General features: G+C 50.9%; 1 protein-coding gene across 1 annotated transcript in view; it reads right to left on the minus strand.

Moving 5' to 3' along the window:
• Window positions 1-1,183: 1,183 nt before the first annotated feature.
• The window catches only part of LOC142907750 (uncharacterized), a 29,424-nt gene continuing 6,055 nt past the window's right edge, over window positions 1,184-24,552 (minus strand). The window contains exons 3-6 of the mRNA XM_076057481.1: window positions 17,693-17,760; window positions 16,586-16,793; window positions 13,723-13,846; window positions 1,184-7,783 (exon numbers count right to left, since the gene is read on the minus strand). Of these exons, the coding sequence (XP_075913596.1) occupies window positions 7,691-7,783; window positions 13,723-13,846; window positions 16,586-16,793; window positions 17,693-17,760 (493 nt within the window). The 3' untranslated portion in view covers window positions 1,184-7,690. The remainder of the gene's footprint in view (window positions 7,784-13,722; window positions 13,847-16,585; window positions 16,794-17,692; window positions 17,761-24,552) is intronic.

The following is a 24,552-nucleotide window of genomic DNA, read 5'->3' on the forward strand; positions in this document are numbered from 1 at the left end:
GTGGGGACCATCACTAGGGTAGTGGGGACCATCACTAGGGTAGCGGGGACCATCACCAGGGTAGCGGGGACCATCACTAGGGTAGTGGGGACCATCACTGGGGTAGTGGGGACCATCACTGGGGTAGTGGGGACCATCACTAGGGTAGTGGGGACTATCACTAGGGTAGTGGAGACCATCACTAGGGTAGTGGGGACCATCACTAGGGTAGCGGGGACCATCACTGGGGTAGCGGGGACCATCACTAGGGGTAGTGGGGACCATCACCAGGGTAGTGGGGACCATCACTAGGGTAGTGGGGACCATCACTAGGAGAGAGGGGACCATCACTAGGGTAGTGGGGACCATCACTAGGGTAGTGGGGACCATCACTAGGGTAGTGGGGACCATCACTAGGGTAGTGGGGACCATCACTAGGGTAGTGGGGACCATCACTAGGGTAGTGGGGACTATCACTAGGGGTAGTGGGGACCATCACTAGGGGTAGTGGGGACCATCATTAGGGTAGTGGGGACCATCACTAGGGGTAGTGGGGACCATCACTAGGGTAGTGGGGACCATCACTCATTCACTCACTCACCCACTCACTCACCCACCCACTCACCACTCACTCACCCACTCACTCACTCACCCACTCACTCACCCACTCACTCACCCACTCACCCACCCACCCACTCACCCACCCACTCACTCACCCACCCACCCACTCACCCACCCACCCACTCACCCACCCATTCACCCACCCACTCACCCACTCACTCACTCACCCACTCACTCATTCACCCACTCACTCACCCACTCACTCACTCACCCACTCACTCATTCACCCACCCACCCACCCACTCACCCACCCACCCATTCACCCACCCACTCACCCACCCACCCACTCACCCACCCACTCACTCACCCACTCACTCACTCACCCACTCACTCACCCACTCACCCACTCACTCACTCACCCACTCACTCACTCACTCACCCACCCACCCACTCACCCACCCACCCACTCACCCACCCACCCACTCACCCACCCACTCACTCACCCACTCACTCACTCACCCACTCACTCACCCACTCACCCACCCACTCACTCACCCACTCACTCACCCACTCACCCACTCACTCACTCACCCACTCACTCACTCACCCATCCACCCACGTACGATTCGATAATAATTAACGATTGAAATTTTTGTTCGTGCCACGTTTATTGATGTACAAAAGATTTCTATAGAGACTCTGTAAGCAAATAAAATACAATTTGACATTCAAGGTCTCATGCGGCTGCTATCCTTCATGAAGACCCACAGACTCACTCACACAGAGACCCATAGACTCACCACACAGAGACCCATAGACTCACTACACAGAGACCCATAGACTCACCACATAGACACCCACAGACTCGTCACACAGACCCACAGACTCACCACACAGAGACCCACAGACTCACCACACAGAGACCCACAGACTCACCACACAGAGACCCACAGACTCACCACACAGAGACCCATAGACTCACCACACAGAGACCCATAGACTCACCACACAGAGACCCACAGACTCACCGCACAGAGACCCATAGACTCATCACACAGAGACCCACAGACTCACCACACAGAGACCCACAGACCCATCACACAGACACCCACAGTCTCACCACACAGAGACCCATAGACTCACCACACAGAGATCCATAGACTCACCACACAGAGCCCCACAGACTCACCACACAGAGACCCATAGACTCACCACACAGAGACCCACAGACTCACCACACAGAGACCCATAGACTCACCACACAGAGACCCATAGACTCACAATACAGAGACACACAGACTCACACAGAGACCCACAGACTCGCCACACAGAGACCCACAGACTCACCACACAGAGACCCACAGACTCACCACACAGAGACCCACAGACTCACCACACAGACTCACCACCCACAGACTCACCACACAGAGACCCTCAGACTCACCACACAGAGACCCACAGACTCACCACACAGAGACCCACAGACTCACCACACAGAGACCCACAGACTCACCACACAGAGACCCATAGACTCACAACACAGAGACACACAGACTCACCACACAGAGACCCACAGACTCACCACACAGAGACCCATAGACTACTCACACAGAGACCCACAGACTCACCACACAGAGACCCACAGACTCACCACATAGAGACCCACAGACTCACCACACAGAGACCCACAGACTCACCACACAGAGACCCATAGACTCACCACACAGAGACCCACAGACTCACCACACAGATACCCACAGACTCATCACACAGAGACCCATAGACTCACCACACAGAGACCCACAGACTCACCACACAGAGACCCACAGACTCACCACACAGAGACCCACAGACTCACCACACAGAGACCCACAGACTCACCACACAGAGACCCACAGACTCACCACACAGAGACCCACAGACTCACCACACAGAGACCCACAGACTCACCACACAGAGACCCACAGACTCACCGCACAGAGACCCATAGACTCATCACACAGAGACCCACAGACTCACCACACAGAGACCCACTGACTCACCACACAGAGACCCACAGACTCACCACACAGAGACCCACAGACTCACCACACAGAGACCCACAGAATCACCACACAGAGACCCATAGACTCACCACACAGACACCCACAGTCTCACCACACAGAGACCCATAGACTCACCACACAGAGACCCATAGACTCACCACACAGAGACCCACAGACTCACCACGCAGAGACCCATAGACTCACCACACAGAGACCCACAGACTCACCACACAGAGACCCACAGACTCACCGCACAGAGACCCATAGACTCATCACACAGACACCCACAGTCTCACCACACAGAGACCCATAGACTCACCACACAGAGACCCATAGACTCACCACACAGAGACCCACAGACTCACCACACAGAAACCCATAGACTCACCACACAGAGACCCACAGACTCACCACACAGAGACCCATAGACTCACCACACAGAGACTCATAGACTCACAACACAGAGACACACAGACTCACACAGAGACCCACAGACTCACCACACAGAGACCCACAGACTCACCACATAGAGACCCACAGACTCACCACACAGAGACCCACAGACTCACCGCACAGAGACCCATAGACTCATCACACAGACACCCACAGTCTCACCACACAGAGACCCATAGACTCACCACACAGAGACCCATAGACTCACCACACAGAGACCCACAGACTCACCACACAGAGACCCACAGACTCACCACACAGAGACCCATAGACTCACCACACAGAGACCCATAGACTCACAACACAGAGACACACAGACTCACACAGAGACCCACAGACTCACCACACAGAGACCCACAGACTCACCACACAGAGACCCACAGACTCACCACACAGAGACCCACAGACTCACCACACAGAGACCCACAGACTCACCACACAGAGACCCACAGACTCACCACACAGAGACCCATAGACTCACCACACAGAGACCCGCAGACTCACCACACAGATACCCACAGACTCATCACACAGAGACCCACAGACTCACCACACAGAGACCCACAGACTCACCACACAGAGACCCATAGACTCATCACACAGAGACCCATAGACTCACCACACAGAGTCCCACAGACTCACCACACAGAGACCCATAGACTCACCACACAGAGACTCATAGACTCACAACACAGAGACACACAGACTCACACAGAGACCCACAGACTCACCACACAGAGACCCACAGACTCACCACATAGAGACCCACAGACTCACCACACAGAGACCCACAGACTCACCGCACAGAGACCCATAGACTCATCACACAGACACCCACAGTCTCACCACACAGAGACCCATAGACTCACCACACAGAGACCCATAGGCTCACCTCACAGAGACCCACAGACTCACCACACAGAGACCCACAGACTCACCACACAGAGACCCATAGACTCACCACACAGAGACCCATAGACTCACAACACAGAGACACACAGACTCACACAGAGACCCACAGACTCACCACACAGAGACCCACAGACTCACCACATAGAGACCCACAGACTCACCACACAGAGACCCACAGACTCACCACACAGAGACCCACAGACTCACCACACAGAGACCCACAGACTCACCACACAGAGACCCACAGACTCACCACACAGAGACCCACAGACTCACCACACAGAGACCCACAGACTCACCACACAGAGACCCACAGACTCACCACACAGAGACCCACAGACTCACCGCACAGAGACCCATAGACTCATCACACAGAGACCCACAGACTCACCACACAGAGACCCACTGACTCACCACACAGAGACCCACAGACTCACCACACAGAGACCCACAGACTCACCACACAGAGACCCACAGACTCACCACACAGAGACCCATAGACTCACCACACAGACACCCACAGTTTCACCACACAGAGACCCATAGACTCACCACACAGAGACCCATAGACTCACCACACAGAGACCCACAGACTCACCACGCAGAGACCCATAGACTCACCACACAGAGACCCACAGACTCACCACACAGAGACCCACAGACTCACCGCACAGAGACCCATAGACTCATCACACAGACACCCACAGTCTCACCACACAGAGACCCATAGACTCACCACACAGAGACCCATAGACTCACCACACAGAGACCCACAGACTCACCACACAGAGACCCATAGACTCACCACACAGAGACCCACAGACTCACCACACAGAGACCCATAGACTCACCACACAGAGACTCATAGACTCACAACACAGAGACACACAGACTCACACAGAGACCCACAGACTCACCACACAGAGACCCACAGACTCACCACATAGAGACCCACAGACTCACCACACAGAGACCCACAGACTCACCGCACAGAGACCCATAGACTCATCACACAGACACCCACAGTCTCACCACACAGAGACCCATAGACTCACCACACAGAGACCCATAGACTCACCACACAGAGACCCACAGACTCACCACACAGAGACCCACAGACTCACCACACAGAGACCCATAGACTCACCACACAGAGACCCATAGACTCACAACACAGAGACACACAGACTCACACAGAGACCCACAGACTCACCACACAGAGACCCACAGACTCACCACATAGAGACCCACAGACTCACCACACAGAGACCCACAGACTCACCACACAGAGACCCACAGACTCACCACACAGAGACCCACAGACTCACCACACAGAGACCCACAGACTCACCACACAGAGACCCATAGACTCACCACACAGAGACCCACAGACTCACCACACAGATACCCACAGACTCATCACACAGAGACCCACAGACTCACCACACAGAGACCCACAGACTCACCACACAGAGACCCACAGACTCACCACACAGATACCCACAGACTCATCACACAGAGACCCACAGACTCACCACACAGAGACCCACAGACTCACCACACAGAGACCCACAGACTCACCACACAGAGACCCATAGACTCATCACACAGAGACCCATAGACTCACCACACAGAGACCCACAGACTCACCACACAGAGACCCATAGACTCACCACACAGAGACTCATAGACTCACAACACAGAGACACACAGACTCACACAGAGACCCACAGACTCACCACACAGAGACCCACAGACTCACCACATAGAGACCCACAGACTCACCACACAGAGACCCACAGACTCACCGCACAGAGACCCATAGACTCATCACACAGACACCCACAGTCTCACCACACAGAGACCCATAGACTCACCACACAGAGACCCATAGACTCACCACACAGAGACCCACAGACTCACCACACAGAGACCCACAGACTCACCACACAGAGACCCATAGACTCACCACACAGAGACCCATAGACTCACAACACAGAGACACACAGACTCACACAGAGACCCACAGACTCACCACACAGAGACCCACAGACTCACCACATAGAGACCCACAGACTCACCACACAGAGACCCACAGACTCACCACACAGAGACCCACAGACTCACCACACAGAGACCCACAGACTCACCACACAGAGACCCACAGACTCACCACACAGAGACCCATAGACTCACCACACAGAGACCCACAGACTCACCACACAGAGACCCACAGACTCACCACACAGAGACCCACAGACTCATCAGACAGAGACCCACAGACTCACCACACAGAGACCCACAGACTCACCACACAGAGACCCATAGACTCACCACACAGAGACCCACAGACTCACCACACAGAGACCCATAGACTCACTCACACAGAGACCCACAGACTCACCACACAGAGACCCACAGACTCACCACACAGAGACCCACAGACTCACCACACAGAGACCCACAGACTCACCACACAGAGACCCACAGACTCATCACACAGAGACCCACAGACTCACCACACAGAGACCCACAGACTCACCACACAGAGACCCACAGACTCGTCACACAGACCCATAGACTCACCACACAGAGACCCACAGACTCACCACACAGAGACCCACAGACTCACCACACAGAGACCCACAGACTCACCACACAGAGACCCACAGACTCACCACACAGACACCCACAGACTCACCACACAGAGACCCATAGACTCACCACACAGAGACCCATAGACTCACCACACAGAGACCCATAGACTCACTACACAGAGACCCACAGTCTCACACAGAGACCCACAGACTCACCACACAGAGACCCACGGACTCACCACACAGAGACCCATAGACTCACCATACAGAGACCCACAGACTCACCACACAGAGACCCACAGACTCACCACACAGAGACCCACAGACTCACCAAACAGAGACCCATAGACTAACCACACAGAGACCCACAGACTCACCACACAGAGACCCACAGACTCACCACACAGAGACCCATAGACTCACCACACAGAGACCCATAGACTCACCACACAGAGACCCACAGACTCACCACACAGAGACCCATAGACTCACTCACACAGAGACCCACAGACTCACCACACAGAGACCCACAGACTCACCACACAGAGACCCACAGACTCACCACACAGAGACCCACAGACTCATCACACAGAGACCCACAGACTCACCACACAGAGACCCATAGACTCACCACACAGAGACCCACAGACTCACCACACAGAGACCCACAGACTCACCACACAGAGACCCACAGACTCACCACACACAGACCCACAGACTCACCACACAGAGACCCATAAGCCTCACCACACAGACCCACAGACTCACCACACACAGACCCATAGACTCACCACACAGAGACCCACAGACTCACCACACAGAGACCCACAGACTCACCACACAGAGACCCACAGACTCACCACATAGAGACCCACAGACTCACCACATAGAGACCCACAGACTCACCACACAGAGACCCATAGATGATAGATGATGATGATGCTACTGATGATGATGCTACTGATGAAGCTGCTGCTGATAATGATGATGCTGCTACTGATGATGATGCTGCTGATGATGATGATGCTACTGATGATGATGCTACTGATGATGATGCTACTGATGATGATGCTGCTGCTGATGATGCTACTGCTGATGATGATGCTACTGATGATGATGCTACTGATGATGCTGATGATGATGCTACTGATGCTGATGATGATGCTGCTGATGATGATGGGGCATCTCCACCGTGAATATTTCTTCGTTAGCTTCATCGCAAGCCGATCTTGAATCCTGGACGAGAACCGGACAGAGTGGAGGAATAGCAGTGGGGATAGATGTTAACTACCTCGCCTGGTATACAGGAGGTCGTGGGTTCCATCCCCAGACCCTGTGAGATGTTAACTACCTCGCCTGGTATACAGGAGTTCGTGAGTTCAACCCCAGACCCTGTGAGATGTTAACTACCTCGCCTGGTATACAGGAGGTCGTGGGTTCAACCCCAGACCCTGTGAGATGTTAACTACCTCGCCTGGTATACAGGAGGTCGTGGGTTCAATCCCAGACCCTGTGAGATGTTGACTACCTCGCCTGGTATACAGGAGGTCGTGGGTTCGATCCCAGACCCTGTGAGATGTTGACTACCTCGCCTGGTATACAGGAGGTCGTGGGTTCCATCCCCAGACCCTGTGAGATGTTAACTATCTCGCCTGGTCTACAGGAGGTCGTGGGTTCCATCCCCAGACCCTGAGAGATGTTGACTACCTCGCCTGGTCTACAGGAGGTCGTGGGTTCGATCCCAGACCCTGTGAGATGTTGACTACCTCGCCGGGTCTACAGGAGGTCGTGGGTTCGATCCCAGACCCTGTGAGATGTTAACTACCTCGCCTGGTCTACAGGAGGTCGTGGGTTCGATCCCAGACCCTGTGAGATGTTGACTACCTCGCCTGGTCTACAGTAGGTCGTGGGTTCCATCACGGACCCTGTCAGATGTTGACTACCTCGCCTGGTCTACAGGAGGTCGTGGGTTCGATCCCAGACCCTGTGAGATGTTGACTACCTCGCCTGGTCTACAGGAGGTCGTGGGTTCAAACCCAGACCCTGTGAGATGTTGACTACCTCGCCTGGTATACAGGAGGTCGTGGGTTCAAACCCAGACCCTGTGAGATGTTGACTACCTCGCCTGGTCTACAGGAGGTCCTGGGTTCAACCCCAGACTGTGAGATGTTGACTACCTCGCCTGGTCTACAGGAGGCGTGGGTTCGATCCCAGACCCTGTGAGATGTTGACTACCTCGCCAGGTATACAGGAGGTCGTGGGTTCGATCCCCGACCCTGTGAGATGTTGACTACCTCGCTTGGTCCACAGGAGGTCGTGGGTTCGATCCCAGACCCTGTGAGATGTTGACTACCTCGCCTGGTATACAGAAGGTCGTGGGTTCCATCCCCAGACCCTGAGAGATGTTGACTACCTCGCCTGGTATACAGGAGGTCGGGGGTTCGTTCCCAGACCCTGTGAGATGTTGACTACCTTGCCTGGTCTACAGGAGGTCGTGGGTTCCATCCCCAGACCCTGTGAGATGTTGACTACCTCGCCTGGTCTACAGGAGGTCGTGGGTTCGATCCCAGACCCTGTGAGATGTTGACTACCTCGCCTGGTATACAGGAGGTCGTGGGTTCCATCTCCAGACCCTGTGAGATGTTGACTACCTCGCCAGGTATACAGGAGGTCGTGGGTTCAATCCCAGACCCTGTGAGATGTTGACTACCTCGCCTGGTATACAGGAGGTCGTGGGTTCGATCCCAGACCCTGTGAGATGTTGACTACCTCCCCTGATCTACAGGAGGTCGTGGGTTCGATCCCAGACCCTGTGAGATGTTGACTACCTCGCCTGGACTACAGGAGGTCGTGGGTTCCATCACGGACCCTGTGAGATGTTGACTACCTCGCATGGTATACAGGAGGTCGTGGGTTCGATCCCAGACCCTGTGAGATGTTGACTACCTCGCCTGGTATACAGGAGGTCGTGGGTTCGATCCCAGACCCTGTGAGATGTTTACTACCTCGCCCGGTCTACAGGAGGTCGTGGGTTCGATCCCAGACCCTGTGAGATGTTGACTACCTCGCCTGGTCTACAGGAGGTCGTGGGTTCGATCCCAGACCCTGTGAGATGTTGACTACCTCGCCTGGTCTACAGGAGGTCGTGGGTTCGATCCCAGACCCTGTGAGATGTAGTCAACATCTCACAGGGTCCGGGGTAGAACTCACGACCTCCTGTAGACCAGGTGAGGTAGTTAACATCTCGCAGCATTATGGGAGGGTTGAAACGGTCAGTATCAATGTGTGTCGTGGGTTCATAACGAGTGGGTGACTGAGTGAGTGACTGAGTGAGTGAGTGACTGAGTGAGTGAGTGACTGAGCGAGTGACTGAGTGAGTGACTGAGTGAGTGGGTGAGTGACTGAGTGAGTGACTGAGTGAGTGAGTGACTGAGTGACTGAGTGAGTGACTAAGTGAGTGACTGAGTGACTGAGTGAGTGAGTGGGTGACTGAGTGAGTGACTGAGTGAGTGAGTGACTGAGTGACTGAGTGAGTGACTAAGTGAGTGACTGAGTGACTGAGCGAGTGACTGAGTGAGTGACTGACTGAGTGTTTGAGTGAGTGAGTGGGTGAGTGGGTGACTGAGCGATTGACTGAGTGAGCGAGTGAGTGACTGACTGAGTGATTGAGTGAGTGAGTGAGTGGGTGAGTGGGTGGGTGAGTGGGTGGGTGAGTGTGTGAGTGAGTGATTGAGTGAGTGAGTTGGTGAGTGGGTGAGTAAGTGGGTGAGTGAGTGAGTGACTGAGTGAGTGACTGAGTGAGTGACTGACTGAGTGACTGAGTGAGTGAGTGGGTGAGTGGGTGACTGAGTGAGTGATTGAGTGAGTGAGTGAGTGGGTGGGTGAGTGTGTGAGTGAGTGAGTGGGTGAGTGAGTTGGTGAGTGGGTGAGTAAGTGGGTGAGTGAGTGAGTGGGTGAGTGAGTGACTGAGTGAGTGACTGACTGAGTGAGTGGGTGACTGAGTGAGTGACTAAGTGAGTGGGTGACTGAGTGAGTGACTAAGTGAGTGGCTGAGTGACTGACTGAGTGACTGACTGAGTGAGTGGGTGACTGAGTGAGTGAGTGAGTGACTGAGTGAGTGAGTGAGTGACTGAATGAGTGAGTGACTGAGTGAGTGACTAAGTCAGTGGCTGAGTGACTGACTGAGTGAGTGGGTGACTGAGTGACTGAGTGATTGACGGACTGAGTGACTGACTCAGTGAGTGACTGAGTGACTGACGGACTGAGTGACTGACTCAGTGAGTGACTGAGTGACTGACTGAGTGAGTGGGTGACTGAGTGAGTGACTGAGTGAGTGACTGAGTGAGTGAGTGACTGAGTGAGTGACTGAGTGAGTGACTAATTGAGTGACTGATTGACTGACTGAGTGAGTGGGTGACTGAGTGACTGAGTGAATGACTGAGTGACTGACTCAGTGACTGACTCAGTGAGTGACTGAGTGACTGACGGACTGAGTGACTGACTCAGTGAGTGACTGAGTGAGTGGGTGACTGAGTGAGTGAGTGACTGAGTGAGTGAGTGACTGAGTGAGTGACTGAGTGAGTGACTAAGTGAATGAGTGAGTGACTGAGTGAGTGACTGAGTGAGTGGGTGACTGAGTGAGTGACTAAGTGAATGAGTGAGTGACTGACTGAGTGACTGAGTGAGTGACTGAGTGAGTGACTGAGTGAGTGAGTGGGTGACTGAGTGAGTGACTGAGTGAGTGAGTGACTGACTGAGTGAGTGGGTGACTGAGTGAGTGACTGAGTGAGTGACTGAGTGACTGAGTGAGTGAGTGGGTGACTGAGTGAGTGACTGAGTGAGTGAGTGACTGAGTGACTGAGTGAGTGACTAAGTGAGTGACTGAGTGACTGAGCGAGTGACTGAGTGAGTGACTGACTGAGTGTTTGAGTGAGTGAGTGGGTGAGTGGGTGACTGAGCGATTGACTGAGTGAGCGAGTGAGTGACTGACTGAGTGATTGAGTGAGTGAGTGAGTGGGTGAGTGGGTGGGTGAGTGGGTGGGTGAGTGTGTGAGTGAGTGATTGAGTGAGTGAGTTGGTGAGTGGGTGAGTAAGTGGGTGAGTGAGTGGGTGGGTGAGTGGGTGAGTGAGTGGGTGAGTGAGTGGGTGAGTGACTGAGTGAGTGACTGAGTGAGTGACTGACTGAGTGACTGAGTGAGTGAGTGGGTGAGTGGGTGACTGAGTGAGTGATTGAGTGAGTGAGTGAGTGGGTGGGTGAGTGTGTGAGTGAGTGAGTGGGTGAGTGAGTTGGTGAGTGGGTGAGTAAGTGGGTGAGTGAGTGAGTGGGTGAGTGAGTGACTGAGTGAGTGACTGACTGAGTGAGTGGGTGACTGAGTGAGTGACTAAGTGAGTGGCTGAGTGACTGACTGAGTGACTGAGTGAGTGAGTGGGTGACTGAGTGAGTGAGTGAGTGACTGAATGAGTGAGTGACTGAGTGAGTGACTAAGTCAGTGGCTGAGTGACTGACTGAGTGAGTGGGTGACTGAGTGACTGAGTGAATGACTGAGTGACTGACTCAGTGACTGACTCAGTGAGTGACTGAGTGACTGACGGACTGAGTGACTGACTCAGTGAGTGACTGAGTGAGTGGGTGACTGACTGAGTGAGTGACTGAGTGAGTGACTGAGTGAGTGACTGAGTGAGTGACTGAGTGAGTGACTGAGTGAGTGAGTGACTGAGTGAGTGACTGAGTGAGTGACTAAGTGAATGAGTGAGTGACTGAGTGACTGACTGAGTGAGTGGGTGACTGAGTGAGTGACTAAGTGAATGAGTGAGTGACTGAGTGAGTGACTGAGTGAGTGGGTGACTGAGTGGGTGACTGAGTGAGTGACTGAGTGAGTGACTGAGTGAGTGACTGAGTGAGTGAGTGGGTGACTGAGTGAGTGACTGAGTGAGTGAGTGACTGACTGAGTGAGTGGGTGACTGAGTGAGTGACTGAGTGAGTGACTGAGTGACTGAGTGAGTGAGTGGGTGACTGAGTGAGTGACTGAGTGAGTGAGTGACTGAGTGACTGAGTGAGTGACTAAGTGAGTGACTGAGTGACTGAGTGAGTGACTGAGTGAGTGAGTGACTGAGTGACTGACTGAGTGACTGAGTGAGTGAGTGACTGACTGAGTGAGTGACTAAGTGAGTGACTGAGTGGGTGACTGAGTGAGTGACTGAGTGGGTGACTGAGTGAGTGAGTTAACGAGTGGGTGACTGAGTGAGTAACTGAGTGACTGAGTGAGTGACTGAGTGAGTGAGTGACTGAGTGAGTGACTGAGTGAGTGACTAAGTGAATGAGTGAGTGACTGAGTGACTGACTGAGTGAGTGGGTGACTGAGTGAGTGACTAAGTGAATGAGTGAGTGACTGAGTGAGTGACTGAGTGAGTGGGTGACTGAGTGGGTGACTGAGTGAGTGACTGAGTGAGTGACTGAGTGAGTGACTGAGTGAGTGAGTGGGTGACTGAGTGAGTGACTGAGTGAGTGAGTGACTGACTGAGTGAGTGGGTGACTGAGTGAGTGACTGAGTGAGTGACTGAGTGACTGAGTGAGTGAGTGGGTGACTGAGTGAGTGACTGAGTGAGTGAGTGACTGAGTGACTGAGTGAGTGACTAAGTGAGTGACTGAGTGACTGAGTGAGTGACTGAGTGAGTGAGTGACTGAGTGACTGACTGAGTGACTGAGTGAGTGAGTGACTGACTGAGTGAGTGACTAAGTGAGTGACTGAGTGGGTGACTGAGTGAGTGACTGAGTGGGTGACTGAGTGAGTGAGTTAACGAGTGGGTGACTGAGTGAGTAACTGAGTGACTGACTGAGTGACTGAGTGACTGACTGAGTGAGTGACTCAGTGGGTGACAAAGTGATTGACTAAGTGGGTGACTGAGTGACTGAGTGGGTGACTGAGTGAGTGAGTGACTGAGTGAGTGGGTGACTAAGTGAGTGACTCAGTGGGTGACTAAGTGAGTGACTGAGTGGGTGACTGAGTGAGTGAGTGACTGAGTGACTGACTGAGTGACTGACTGAGTGACTGACTCAGTGAGTGACTAAGTGAGTGACTGAGTGGGTGACTGAGTGACTGACTCAGTGGGTGACTAAGTGCCTGACTGAGTGGGTGACTGTGTGAATGAGTTAACGAGTGGGTGGTGGCACTGACCGCGTGTAGGTCCGCTCCGACGGAAATCTCGTTGGCGTACAGTGGGGTCACGTGATCCGTGTGTCTGATGGGCCTCATGGGTTCATAATGGCCGTGACGACTCAAATCCTCCACCTGCGTATATCTGGTAAAACAGAGGGGTGAGTGAGTGGGTGGGTGAGTGAGTGGGTGAGTGGGTGGGTGAGTGGGTGGGTGAGTGAGTGAGTGGGTGGGTTGGTGAGTGAGTGAGTGGGTGAGTGAGTGGGTGGGTGAGTGAGTGGGTGAGTGGGTGGGTGAGTGAGTGGGTGAGTGGGTGAGTGGGTGGGTGAGTGGGTGGGTGGGTGGGTGAGTGGGTGGGTGAGTGGGTGAGTGGGTGGGTGAGTGGGTGGGTGAGTGGGTGGGTGGGTGGGTGAGTGGGTGGGTGGGTGAGTGAGTGGGTGAGTGGGTGGGTGAGTGAGTGGGTTAGTGGGTGTGTGAGTGGGTGGGTGAGTGAGTGGGTGGGAGAGTGGGTGAGTGGGTGGGTGGGTGAGTGGGTGGGTGAGTGGGTGAGTGGGTGAGTGGGTGGGTGAGTGAGTGAGTGGGTGGGTGAGTGTGTGTGTGGGTGAGTGGGTGGGTGAGTGAGTGGGTGAGTGGGTGAGTGAGTGGGTGGGTGAGTGAGTGGGTGAGTGAGTGAGTGGGTGAGTGAGTGGGTGGGTGAGTGAGTGGGTGGGTGAGTGGGTGGATGAGTGAATGGGTGAGTGGGTTAGTGGGTGGGTGGGTGAGTGGGTGGGTGAGTGAGTGGGTGGGTGAGTGGGTGAGTGGGTGGGTGAGTGGGTGGGTGAGTGAGTGGGTGAGTGGGTGGATGAGTGAGTGGGTGGGTGAGTGAGTGGGTGAGTGGGTGGGTGAGTGGGTGGATGAGTGAATGGGTGAGTGGGTTAGTGGGTGGGTGGGTGAGTGGGTGGGTGAGTGGGTGGATGAGTGAATGGTTGAGTGGGTTAGTAGGTGGGTGGGTGAGTGGGTGGGTGAGTGAGTGGGTGAGTGGGTGAGTGAGTGAGTGGGTGGGTGAGTGGGTGGGTGAGTGAGTGAGTGAGTGGGTGGGTGAGTGAGTGTGTGGATGAGTGGGTGGGTGAGTGGGTGGGTGGATGAGTGGGTGAGTGGGTGGGTGGGTGAGTGAGTGGGTGGGTGTGTGAGTGAGTGAGTGGGTGAGTGGGTGGGTGAGTGGGTGGGTGAGTGAGTGGGTGAGTGGGTGGGTGGGTGAGTGAGTGGGTGAATGGGTGGGTGAGTGGGTGAGTGGGTGGGTGAGTGGGTGAGTGGGTGGGTGAGTGGGTGAGTGGGTGGGTGAATGAGTGAGTGGGTGGGTGAGTGGGTGAGTGGGTGGGTGAGTGAATGTGTGGATGAGTGGGTGGGTGAGTGGGTGGGTGGGTGAGTGGGTGGGTGGGTGGGTGAGTGGGTGGGTGGGCGGGTGAGTAGGTGGTTAGTAGCTGCCTCTCTGATTGGCTCGGTCTCTGAGTGGCTGGGTCTCTGATTAGCTGGGTCTCTGACTGAGTGGCTGGGTCTCTGATTGGCTGAGTCTCTAACTGAGTGGCTGGCTCTCTGATTGGCTGGGTCTCGGAGTGATTGGCTGGGTCTCTGATTGGCTGGGTCTCTGAGTGAGTGGCTGGTTCTCTGATTGAGTGGCTGGGTCTCTGAGTGAGTAGCTGCGTCTCTAATTGGCTGGATCTCTGGCTGAGTGGCTGGCTCTCTGATTGGGTGGGTCTTTGAGTGAGTGGCTGGGTCTCTGATTGGCTGGGGCTCTGAGTGACTGGCTGGGTCTCTGATTGGCTGGCTCTCTGGCTGAGTGGCTGGCTCTCTGATTGGGTGGGTCTCTGAGTGACTGGCTGGGTCTCTGATTGGTTGGCTGTCTGCCTGAGTGGCTGGGTCTCTGATTGGCTGGTTCTCCGACTGAGTCGCTCGCTCTCTGATTGAGTGGCTCGCTCTCTGATTGGCTGGGTCTCTGACTGAGTGGCTGGGTCTCTGATTGGCTGGGTCTCTCACTGGTTGGGTCTCTGATTGGCTGGATCTCTGACTGAGTGGCTGGGTCTCTGATTGGCTGGGTCTCTGACTGAGTAGCTGGGTCTTTGATTGGCTGGGTCTCTGACTGAGTGGCTGGGTCTCTGATTGGCTGGGTCTCTGACTGAGTGGCTGGCTCTCTGATTGGCTGGGTATCTAACTGAGTGGCTGGGTCTCTGATTGGCTGGGTCTCTGAGTGAGTGGCTGGGTCTCTGATTGGTTGGCTCTCTGCGTGGCTGGCTCTCTGATTGGCTGGGTCTCTGAGTGATTGGTTGGGTCTCTGATTGGCTGGATCTCAGAGTGAGTGACCGGGTCTCCGATTGGCTAGCTCTGAGCGAGTGGCTAGTCTCTGATTGGCTGGATCTCTGACTGAGTGGCTGGGTCTCTGATTGGCTGGGTCTCTGACTGAGTAGCTGGGTCTTTGATTGGCTGGGTCTCTGACTGAGTGGCTGGGTCTCTGATTGGCTGGGTCTCTGACTGAGTGGCTGGCTCTCTGATTGGCTGGGTATCTGACTGAGTGGCTGGGTCTCTGATTGGTTGGGTCTCTGAGTGCGTGGCTGGGTCTCTGATTGGTTGGCTCTCTGAGTGGCTGGCTCTCTGATTGGCTGGGTCTCTGAGTGATTGGTTGGGTCTCTGATTGGCTGGATCTCAGAGTGATTGACCGGGTCTCCGATTGGCTAGCTCTGAGCGAGTGGCTAGTCTCTGATTGGCTGGTTCTCTGAGTGGCTGGCTCCCTAATTGGCTGGGTCTCTGGGTGAGTGGCTGGCTCTCTGATTGGCTGGCTCTCTGATTGGCTGGTTCTCTTAGTGGCTCTCTGATTGGCTGGATTAAAAAGTGGGCGGTTCTAGCTACTCACTCGTGGGCCGACGCAGATTCAAAGCTCCCCTCCGATTGGTCGGGCCGGGTCACGCGGTTTCTGCGGCGGCCGCGCCCCCGCAGCCGTCCAATCAGAGCCATGGTCAGCAAGCAGGCCACGCCCAGGGCCGCAGCCGCGGCCACCGCCCCGCCCACCCAAACAAAGGGAAGCTTCTGATTGGACGAGGCGAGGGGGAGCGGCACCGTACCTGTGAAGGGAGGGGGGAGGGGAAATAGCGGGGAGGGGTGGAAGTGTGGGGAGGGGTCAGGGGGGAAGGGGGAGGGGCGAGAGGGGGAAAGGGGAGGGGCGAGAGGGGGAAGGGGAGGGGCGAGAGAGGGTAGAGAGGGAGGGGCGAGAGGGGCGAGAGAGGGGAGAGAGGGAGGGGTGAGAGGGGGGAAGGGGGAGGGGCGAGAGGGGGGAAGGGGGAGGGGCGAGAGAGGGGAGAGAGGGAGGGGCGAGAGGGGGAAGGGGGGAAGGGGGAGGGGCGAGAGGAGGGAGGGGTGATGTGTGAGTGTGTGAACCTAGCCTGGCACAAGCAGGCGCCGTGACCTCACCGCCACTTCATGACAAACGGCGATTGATGTCATACAACTACACTTGCCCCTGGGGTAGCTTTGTCTGTGTCTGTGTGACTGCACTTGCCCCTACAGCCCTGCTAGAGGCTACCTGGGGTAGCTTTGTCTGTATCTGTGTGACTGCACTTGCCCCTACAGCCCTGCTAGAGGCTACCTGGGGTAGCTTTGTCTGTGTCTGTGTAACTGCACTTGCCCCTACAGCCCTGCTAGAGGCTACCTGGGGTGGCTTTGTGTCTGTGTAACTGCACTTGCCCCTACAGCCCTGCTAGAGGCTACCTGGGGGAGCTTTGTCTGTGTCTGTGTGACTGCACTTGCCCCTACAGCCCTGCTAGAGGCTACCTGGGGGAGCTTTGTCTGTGTCTGTGTTACTGCACTTGCCCCTACAGCTCTGCTAGAGGCTACCTGGGGGAGCTTTGTCTGTGTCTGTGTGTTACTGCACTTGCCCCTACAGCTCTGCTAGAGGCTACCTGGGGGAGCTTTGTCTGTGTCTGTGTGTTACTGCACTTGCCCCTACAGCTCTGCTAGAGGCTACCTGGGGGAGCTTTGTCTGAATCCGTGAGGAGTCTGTGGGTGGACGTGATGACGAGTTCATCCTCGCCTCTGTGACACAACAACATCAACATCATCATCAACACCATCATCATCAACATCATCAACATCATCATCAACATCATCATCAACAACATCATCAACAACATCATCATCAACAACATCATCAACAACAACATCAACAACATCAACATCATTATCAACATCAACATCATCAACACCATCATCATCAACACCATCATCATCAACACCATCATCAACATCATCAACAACATCAACATCATCAACATCATCATCAACATCATCAACATCATCAACACCATCATCAACATCATCATCAACATCATCATCAACATCATCAACATCATCATCATCAACACCATCATCATCAACAACATCATCATCAACATCATCAACAACATCATCATCAACAGCATCATCAACACCAACACCATCATCAACATCATAAACATCATCATCAACATCATCAACAACATCATCATCAACATCATCATCAACATCATCATCAACATCATCATCAACAACATCATCAACATCATCATCAACAACATCATCATCAACATCATCATCATCAACAGCATCAACATCATCAACATCATCATCATCAACATCATCAACATCATCATCAACATCATCAACATCATCAGCATCATCATCAACATCAACACCATCATCATCAACATCATCAACATCATCATCAACATCATCATCAACAACATCATCAACAACACCATCATCAACATCATCGTCAACATCATCAACATCATCATCAACATCATCATCAACATCATCATCAACAGCATCAACATCATCAACATCATCAACAACATCATCAACACCATCATCAACATCATCAACATCATCAACATCATCAACACCATCATCAACATCATCATCATCATCAACATCATCAGCATCATCATCATCAACATCAACACCATCATCATCAACATCATCATCATCATCAACAACAGCATCATCATCATCATCAACATCATCAACATCATCATCAACATCATCAGCATCATCATCATCAACATCAACACCATCATCATCAACATCATCATCATCAACATCATCATCATCAACATCATCATCAACAACACCATCATCAACACCATCAACATCATCATCAACATCAGTATCATCATCAACAACATCATCATCAACATCATCATCAACAACATCATCAACAACATCATCATCAACAACATCATCAACAACAACATCATCATCAACAACACCAACATCATCATTAACATCATCATCAACATCATCATCAACATCATCATCATCAACATCATCATCAACATCATCATCAACATCATCAACACCATCATCATCAACATCATCATCAACATCATCATCATCAACAACATCATCAACATCATCAACATCATCATCATCAACATCATCATCAACATCATCATCACATCATCATCAACAACATCATCAACAACAACATCATCAACAACATCATCAACATCATCATCAACATCATCATCATCAACAACATCATCAACATCAACACCATCATCAACAGCATCATCATTATCAACAACACCATCATCAACATCATCATCAACATCATAATCATCAACACCAGCATCAACATCATCATCAACATCATCAGCATCATCATCATCAACAACATCATCATCAACACCATCATCATCAACATCATCAACAACATCAACATCATTATCAACATCAACATCATCAACACCATCATCATCAACACCATCATCATCAACACCATCATCAACATCATCAACAACATCAACATCATCAACATCATCATCAACATCATCAACATCATCAACACCATCATCAACATCATCATCAACATCATCATCAACATCATCAACATCATCATCATCAACACCATCATCATCAACAACATCATCATCAACATCATCAACAACATCATCATCAACAGCATCATCAACACCAACACCATCATCAACATCATCAACATCATCATCAACATCATCAACAACATCATCATCAACATCATCATCAACATCATCATCAACATCATCATCAACAACATCATCAACATCATCATCAACAACATCATCATCAACATCATCATCATCAACAGCATCAACATCATCAACATCATCATCATCAACATCATCAACATCATCATCAACATCATCAACATCATCAGCATCATCATCATCAACATCAACACCATCATCATCAACATCATCAACATCATCATCAACATCATCATCAACAACATCATCAACAACACCATCATCAACATCATCGTCAACATCATCAACATCATCATCAACATCATCATCAACATCATCATCAACAGCATCAACATCATCAACATCATCAACAACATCATCAACACCATCATCAACATCATCAACATCATCAACATCATCAACACCATCATCAACATCATCATCATCAACATCATCATCAACATCATCAGCATCATCAACATCAACACCATCATCATCAACATCATCATCATCATCAACAACAGCATCATCATCAACATCATCAACATCATCATCAACATCATCAGCATCATCATCATCAACATCAACACCATCATCATCAACATCATCATCATCAACATCATCATCATCAACATCATCATCAACAACACCATCATCAACACCATCAACATCATCAACACCATCATCAACATCATCAACACCATCATCAACATCATCATCAACATCATCAACATCAGCATCATCATCAACATCATCATCAACATCATCATCAACACCATCATCATCATCATCATTAACATCATCATCAACACCATCATCATCAACATCATCATCAACAACATCATCATCAACATCATCATCAACAACATCATCATCAACATCATCAACAGCATCATCATCATCATCAACATCATCATCAACATCATCATCAACATCATCATCATCATCACCATCATCATCAACACCATCATCATCAACAACATCATCATCAACAACATCATCATCAACATCATCATCAACATCATCATCAACATCATCATCATCAACATCATCATCAACATCATCAACATCATCATCAACATCATCATCATCAACATCATCATCATCAACATCATCATCATCAACATCATCATCAACATCATCATCAACATCATCATCATCAACACCATCATCAACATCATCATCAACTTCATCATCATCAACATCAACATCATCATCATCAACATCATCATCAACATCATCATCATCATCAACATCATCATCTACATCAGTATCATCATCAACAACATCATCATCAACATCATAATCAACATCATCATCATCAACAACATCATCATCAACATCATCATCATCAACAGCATCAACATCATCAACATCATCATCATCATCAACATCATCAGCATCATCATCATCAACATCAACACCATCATCATCAACATCATCATCAACAACAGCATCATCATCATCAACATCATCAACATCATCATCAACATCATCAACAACATCATCATCATCAACATCATCATCAACAACACCATCATCAACATCATCAACACCATCATCAACATCATCAACATCATCAACACCATCATCAACATCATCAACATCATCAACAGCATCATCAACATCATCATCAACACCATCATCAACAACATCATCATCAACATCATCATCAACATCATCATCAACATCATCATCATCATCAACATCATCAACATCATCATCAACAACATCATCAACATCATCATCAACATCATCATCAACATCATCATCATCATCAACATCATCATCAACATCATCATCAACATCATCATCATCAACACCATCATCAACATCATCATCAACTTCATCAACATCAACATCATCATCATCAACATCATCATCAACATCATCAACACCATCATCAACATCATCATCATCAACATCATCATCAACATCATCATCAACATCAGCATCATCATCAACATCATCATCAACATCAACAACAACATCATCAACATCATCATCAAGATCATCATCAACATCATCAACATCATCAACACCATCATCAACATCATCATCAACATCATCAACACCATCATCAACATCATCATCAACATCATCATCATCAACACCATCATCATCAACATCATCATCAACATCATAATCATCAACACCATCATCATCAACACCATCATCATCAACACCATCATCATCAACATCATCATCAACAACATCATCATCAACATCATCATCAACATCATCAGCATCATCATCATCAACATCAACACCATCATCATCAACATCATCATCAACAACAGCATCATCATCATCAACATCATCAACATCATCATCAACATCATCAACAACATCATCATCAACATCAACATCATCATCAACAACACCATCATCAACATCATCAACACCATCATCAACATCATCAACATCATCATCAACATCATCAACACCATCATCATCATCATCAACAACATCATCAACATCATCATCAACATCATCAACATCATCAACATCATCAACAACAGCATCATCATCATCATCAACAGCATCAACATCATCATCAACATCATCAACACCATCATCATCAACATCATCATCAACATCATAATCATCAACACCATCATCATCAACATCATCATCAACATCATAATCATCAACACCATCATCATCAACATCATCATCAACATCATCATCTATATCATCATCAACATCATCCTCAACATCATCATCATCATCAACACCATCATCAACATCATCATCATCAACATCATCATCAACATCATCAACATCATCATCATCAACACCATCATCAACAACATCATCAACATCATCATCATCAACAACATTATCATCAACACCATCATCATCAACAACATCATCATCATCATCAACATCATCATCAACATCATCAACATCATCATCAACAACATCATCAACAACAGCATCATCATCATCATCAACAGCATCAACATCATCATCAACATCATCAACACCATCATCAACATCATCAACAACATCATCAACATCATCATCATCAACATCATCATCAACATCATCACCATCAACATCATCAACACCATCATCATCAACATCAACATCATCATCAACACCATCATCATCAACATCATCATCAACATCATCATCAACAACATCATCATCATCAACATCATCGTCATCATCAACATCATCATCTACATCAGTATCATCAACAACATCATCATCAACATCATCATCAACATCATCATCATCAACAACATCATCATCATCAACATCTAAGTCCTAAGTCGTACAGGCTGTGAGCTAGGGCGTGGTCACATGTCAGGGTCCAGATCCTCCCGGAGGATTCTGGAAGGTGGGCGTGGCCAAGGGGCGTGGCCAAGGGGCGGGGCCAAGGGGCGGGGCGAAGGATCTAAGAAATCTACACCCTGCATTGGACGTCAGCTGATCCCGGTGTCGCGGGCGGAGTTGTCCGCACACACACAGACACACACACAGACACACACACACACAGACACACCCACAGACACACACACAGACACACACACAGACACACACACAGACACAGACACACACACAGACACACACACACACAGACACACACACAGACACACCCACAGGCACTCACACACAGGCATACACACAGACACAACCACAGAGACACCCACAGACACACACACACAGACACACACACAGATACACCCACAGACACACCCACAGACACAACCACAGACACACCCACAGAGACACCCACAGACACACCCACAGACACTCACACAGACACACCCACAGACACACACACAGACACACAGACACACAGACACACACACACACAGACACACACACAGACACACCCACAGACACACATACAGACACACACATACACAGACACACACACAGACACACCCACAGACACACCCCCAGACACACCCACAGACACACCCACAGACACACCCACAGGTACACCCACAGACACACCCACAGACACACCCACAGACACACCCACAGACACACCCACACACACACACACAGACACACCCACAGACACACCCACAGACACACCCACAGACACACCCACAGACACACCCACAGACACACGCACAGACACCCACAGACACACCCACAGACACACCCACAGACACACCCACAGGCACACACACAGACACACCCACAGACACCCACACAGACACACCCACAGACACACCCACAGACACACCCACAGACACACCCACAGGCACACCCACACAGACACACACACAGACACACACACACAGACACACCCACAGACACACCCACAGACACACCCACAGACACACCCACAGACACACCCACAGGCACACCCACACAGACACACACACAGACACACAGACACACACACACAGACACCCACAGACACACCCACAGACACACCCACAGACACACCCACAGGCACACCCACAGACACACCCACAGACACACCCACAGACACACACACAGACACACTCACAGACACACCCAGAGGCACACCCACAGACACACACACAGACACCCCCACAGAGACACCCACAGACGCACCCAGACACACACACACACAGACACACCCACAGACACACCCACAGACACACCCACAGGCACTCACACACAGGCATACACACAGACACAACCACAGAGACACCCACAGACACACACACACAGACACACACACAGATACACCCACAGACACACCCACAGACACCCACAGACACATCCACAGACACACCCACAGACACACCCACAGACACACACACACACACAGACACACCCACAGACACACACACAGACACACACACAGACACTCACACAGACACACCCACAGACACACCCACAG

Source organism: Petromyzon marinus, chromosome 82, assembly GCF_048934315.1.
Source record: "Petromyzon marinus isolate PM22_M1 ecotype Great Lakes invasive population chromosome 82, UKy_Petmar_22M1.pri1.0, whole genome shotgun sequence".
Lineage (NCBI taxonomy): Eukaryota > Metazoa > Chordata > Hyperoartia > Petromyzontiformes > Petromyzontidae > Petromyzon > Petromyzon marinus.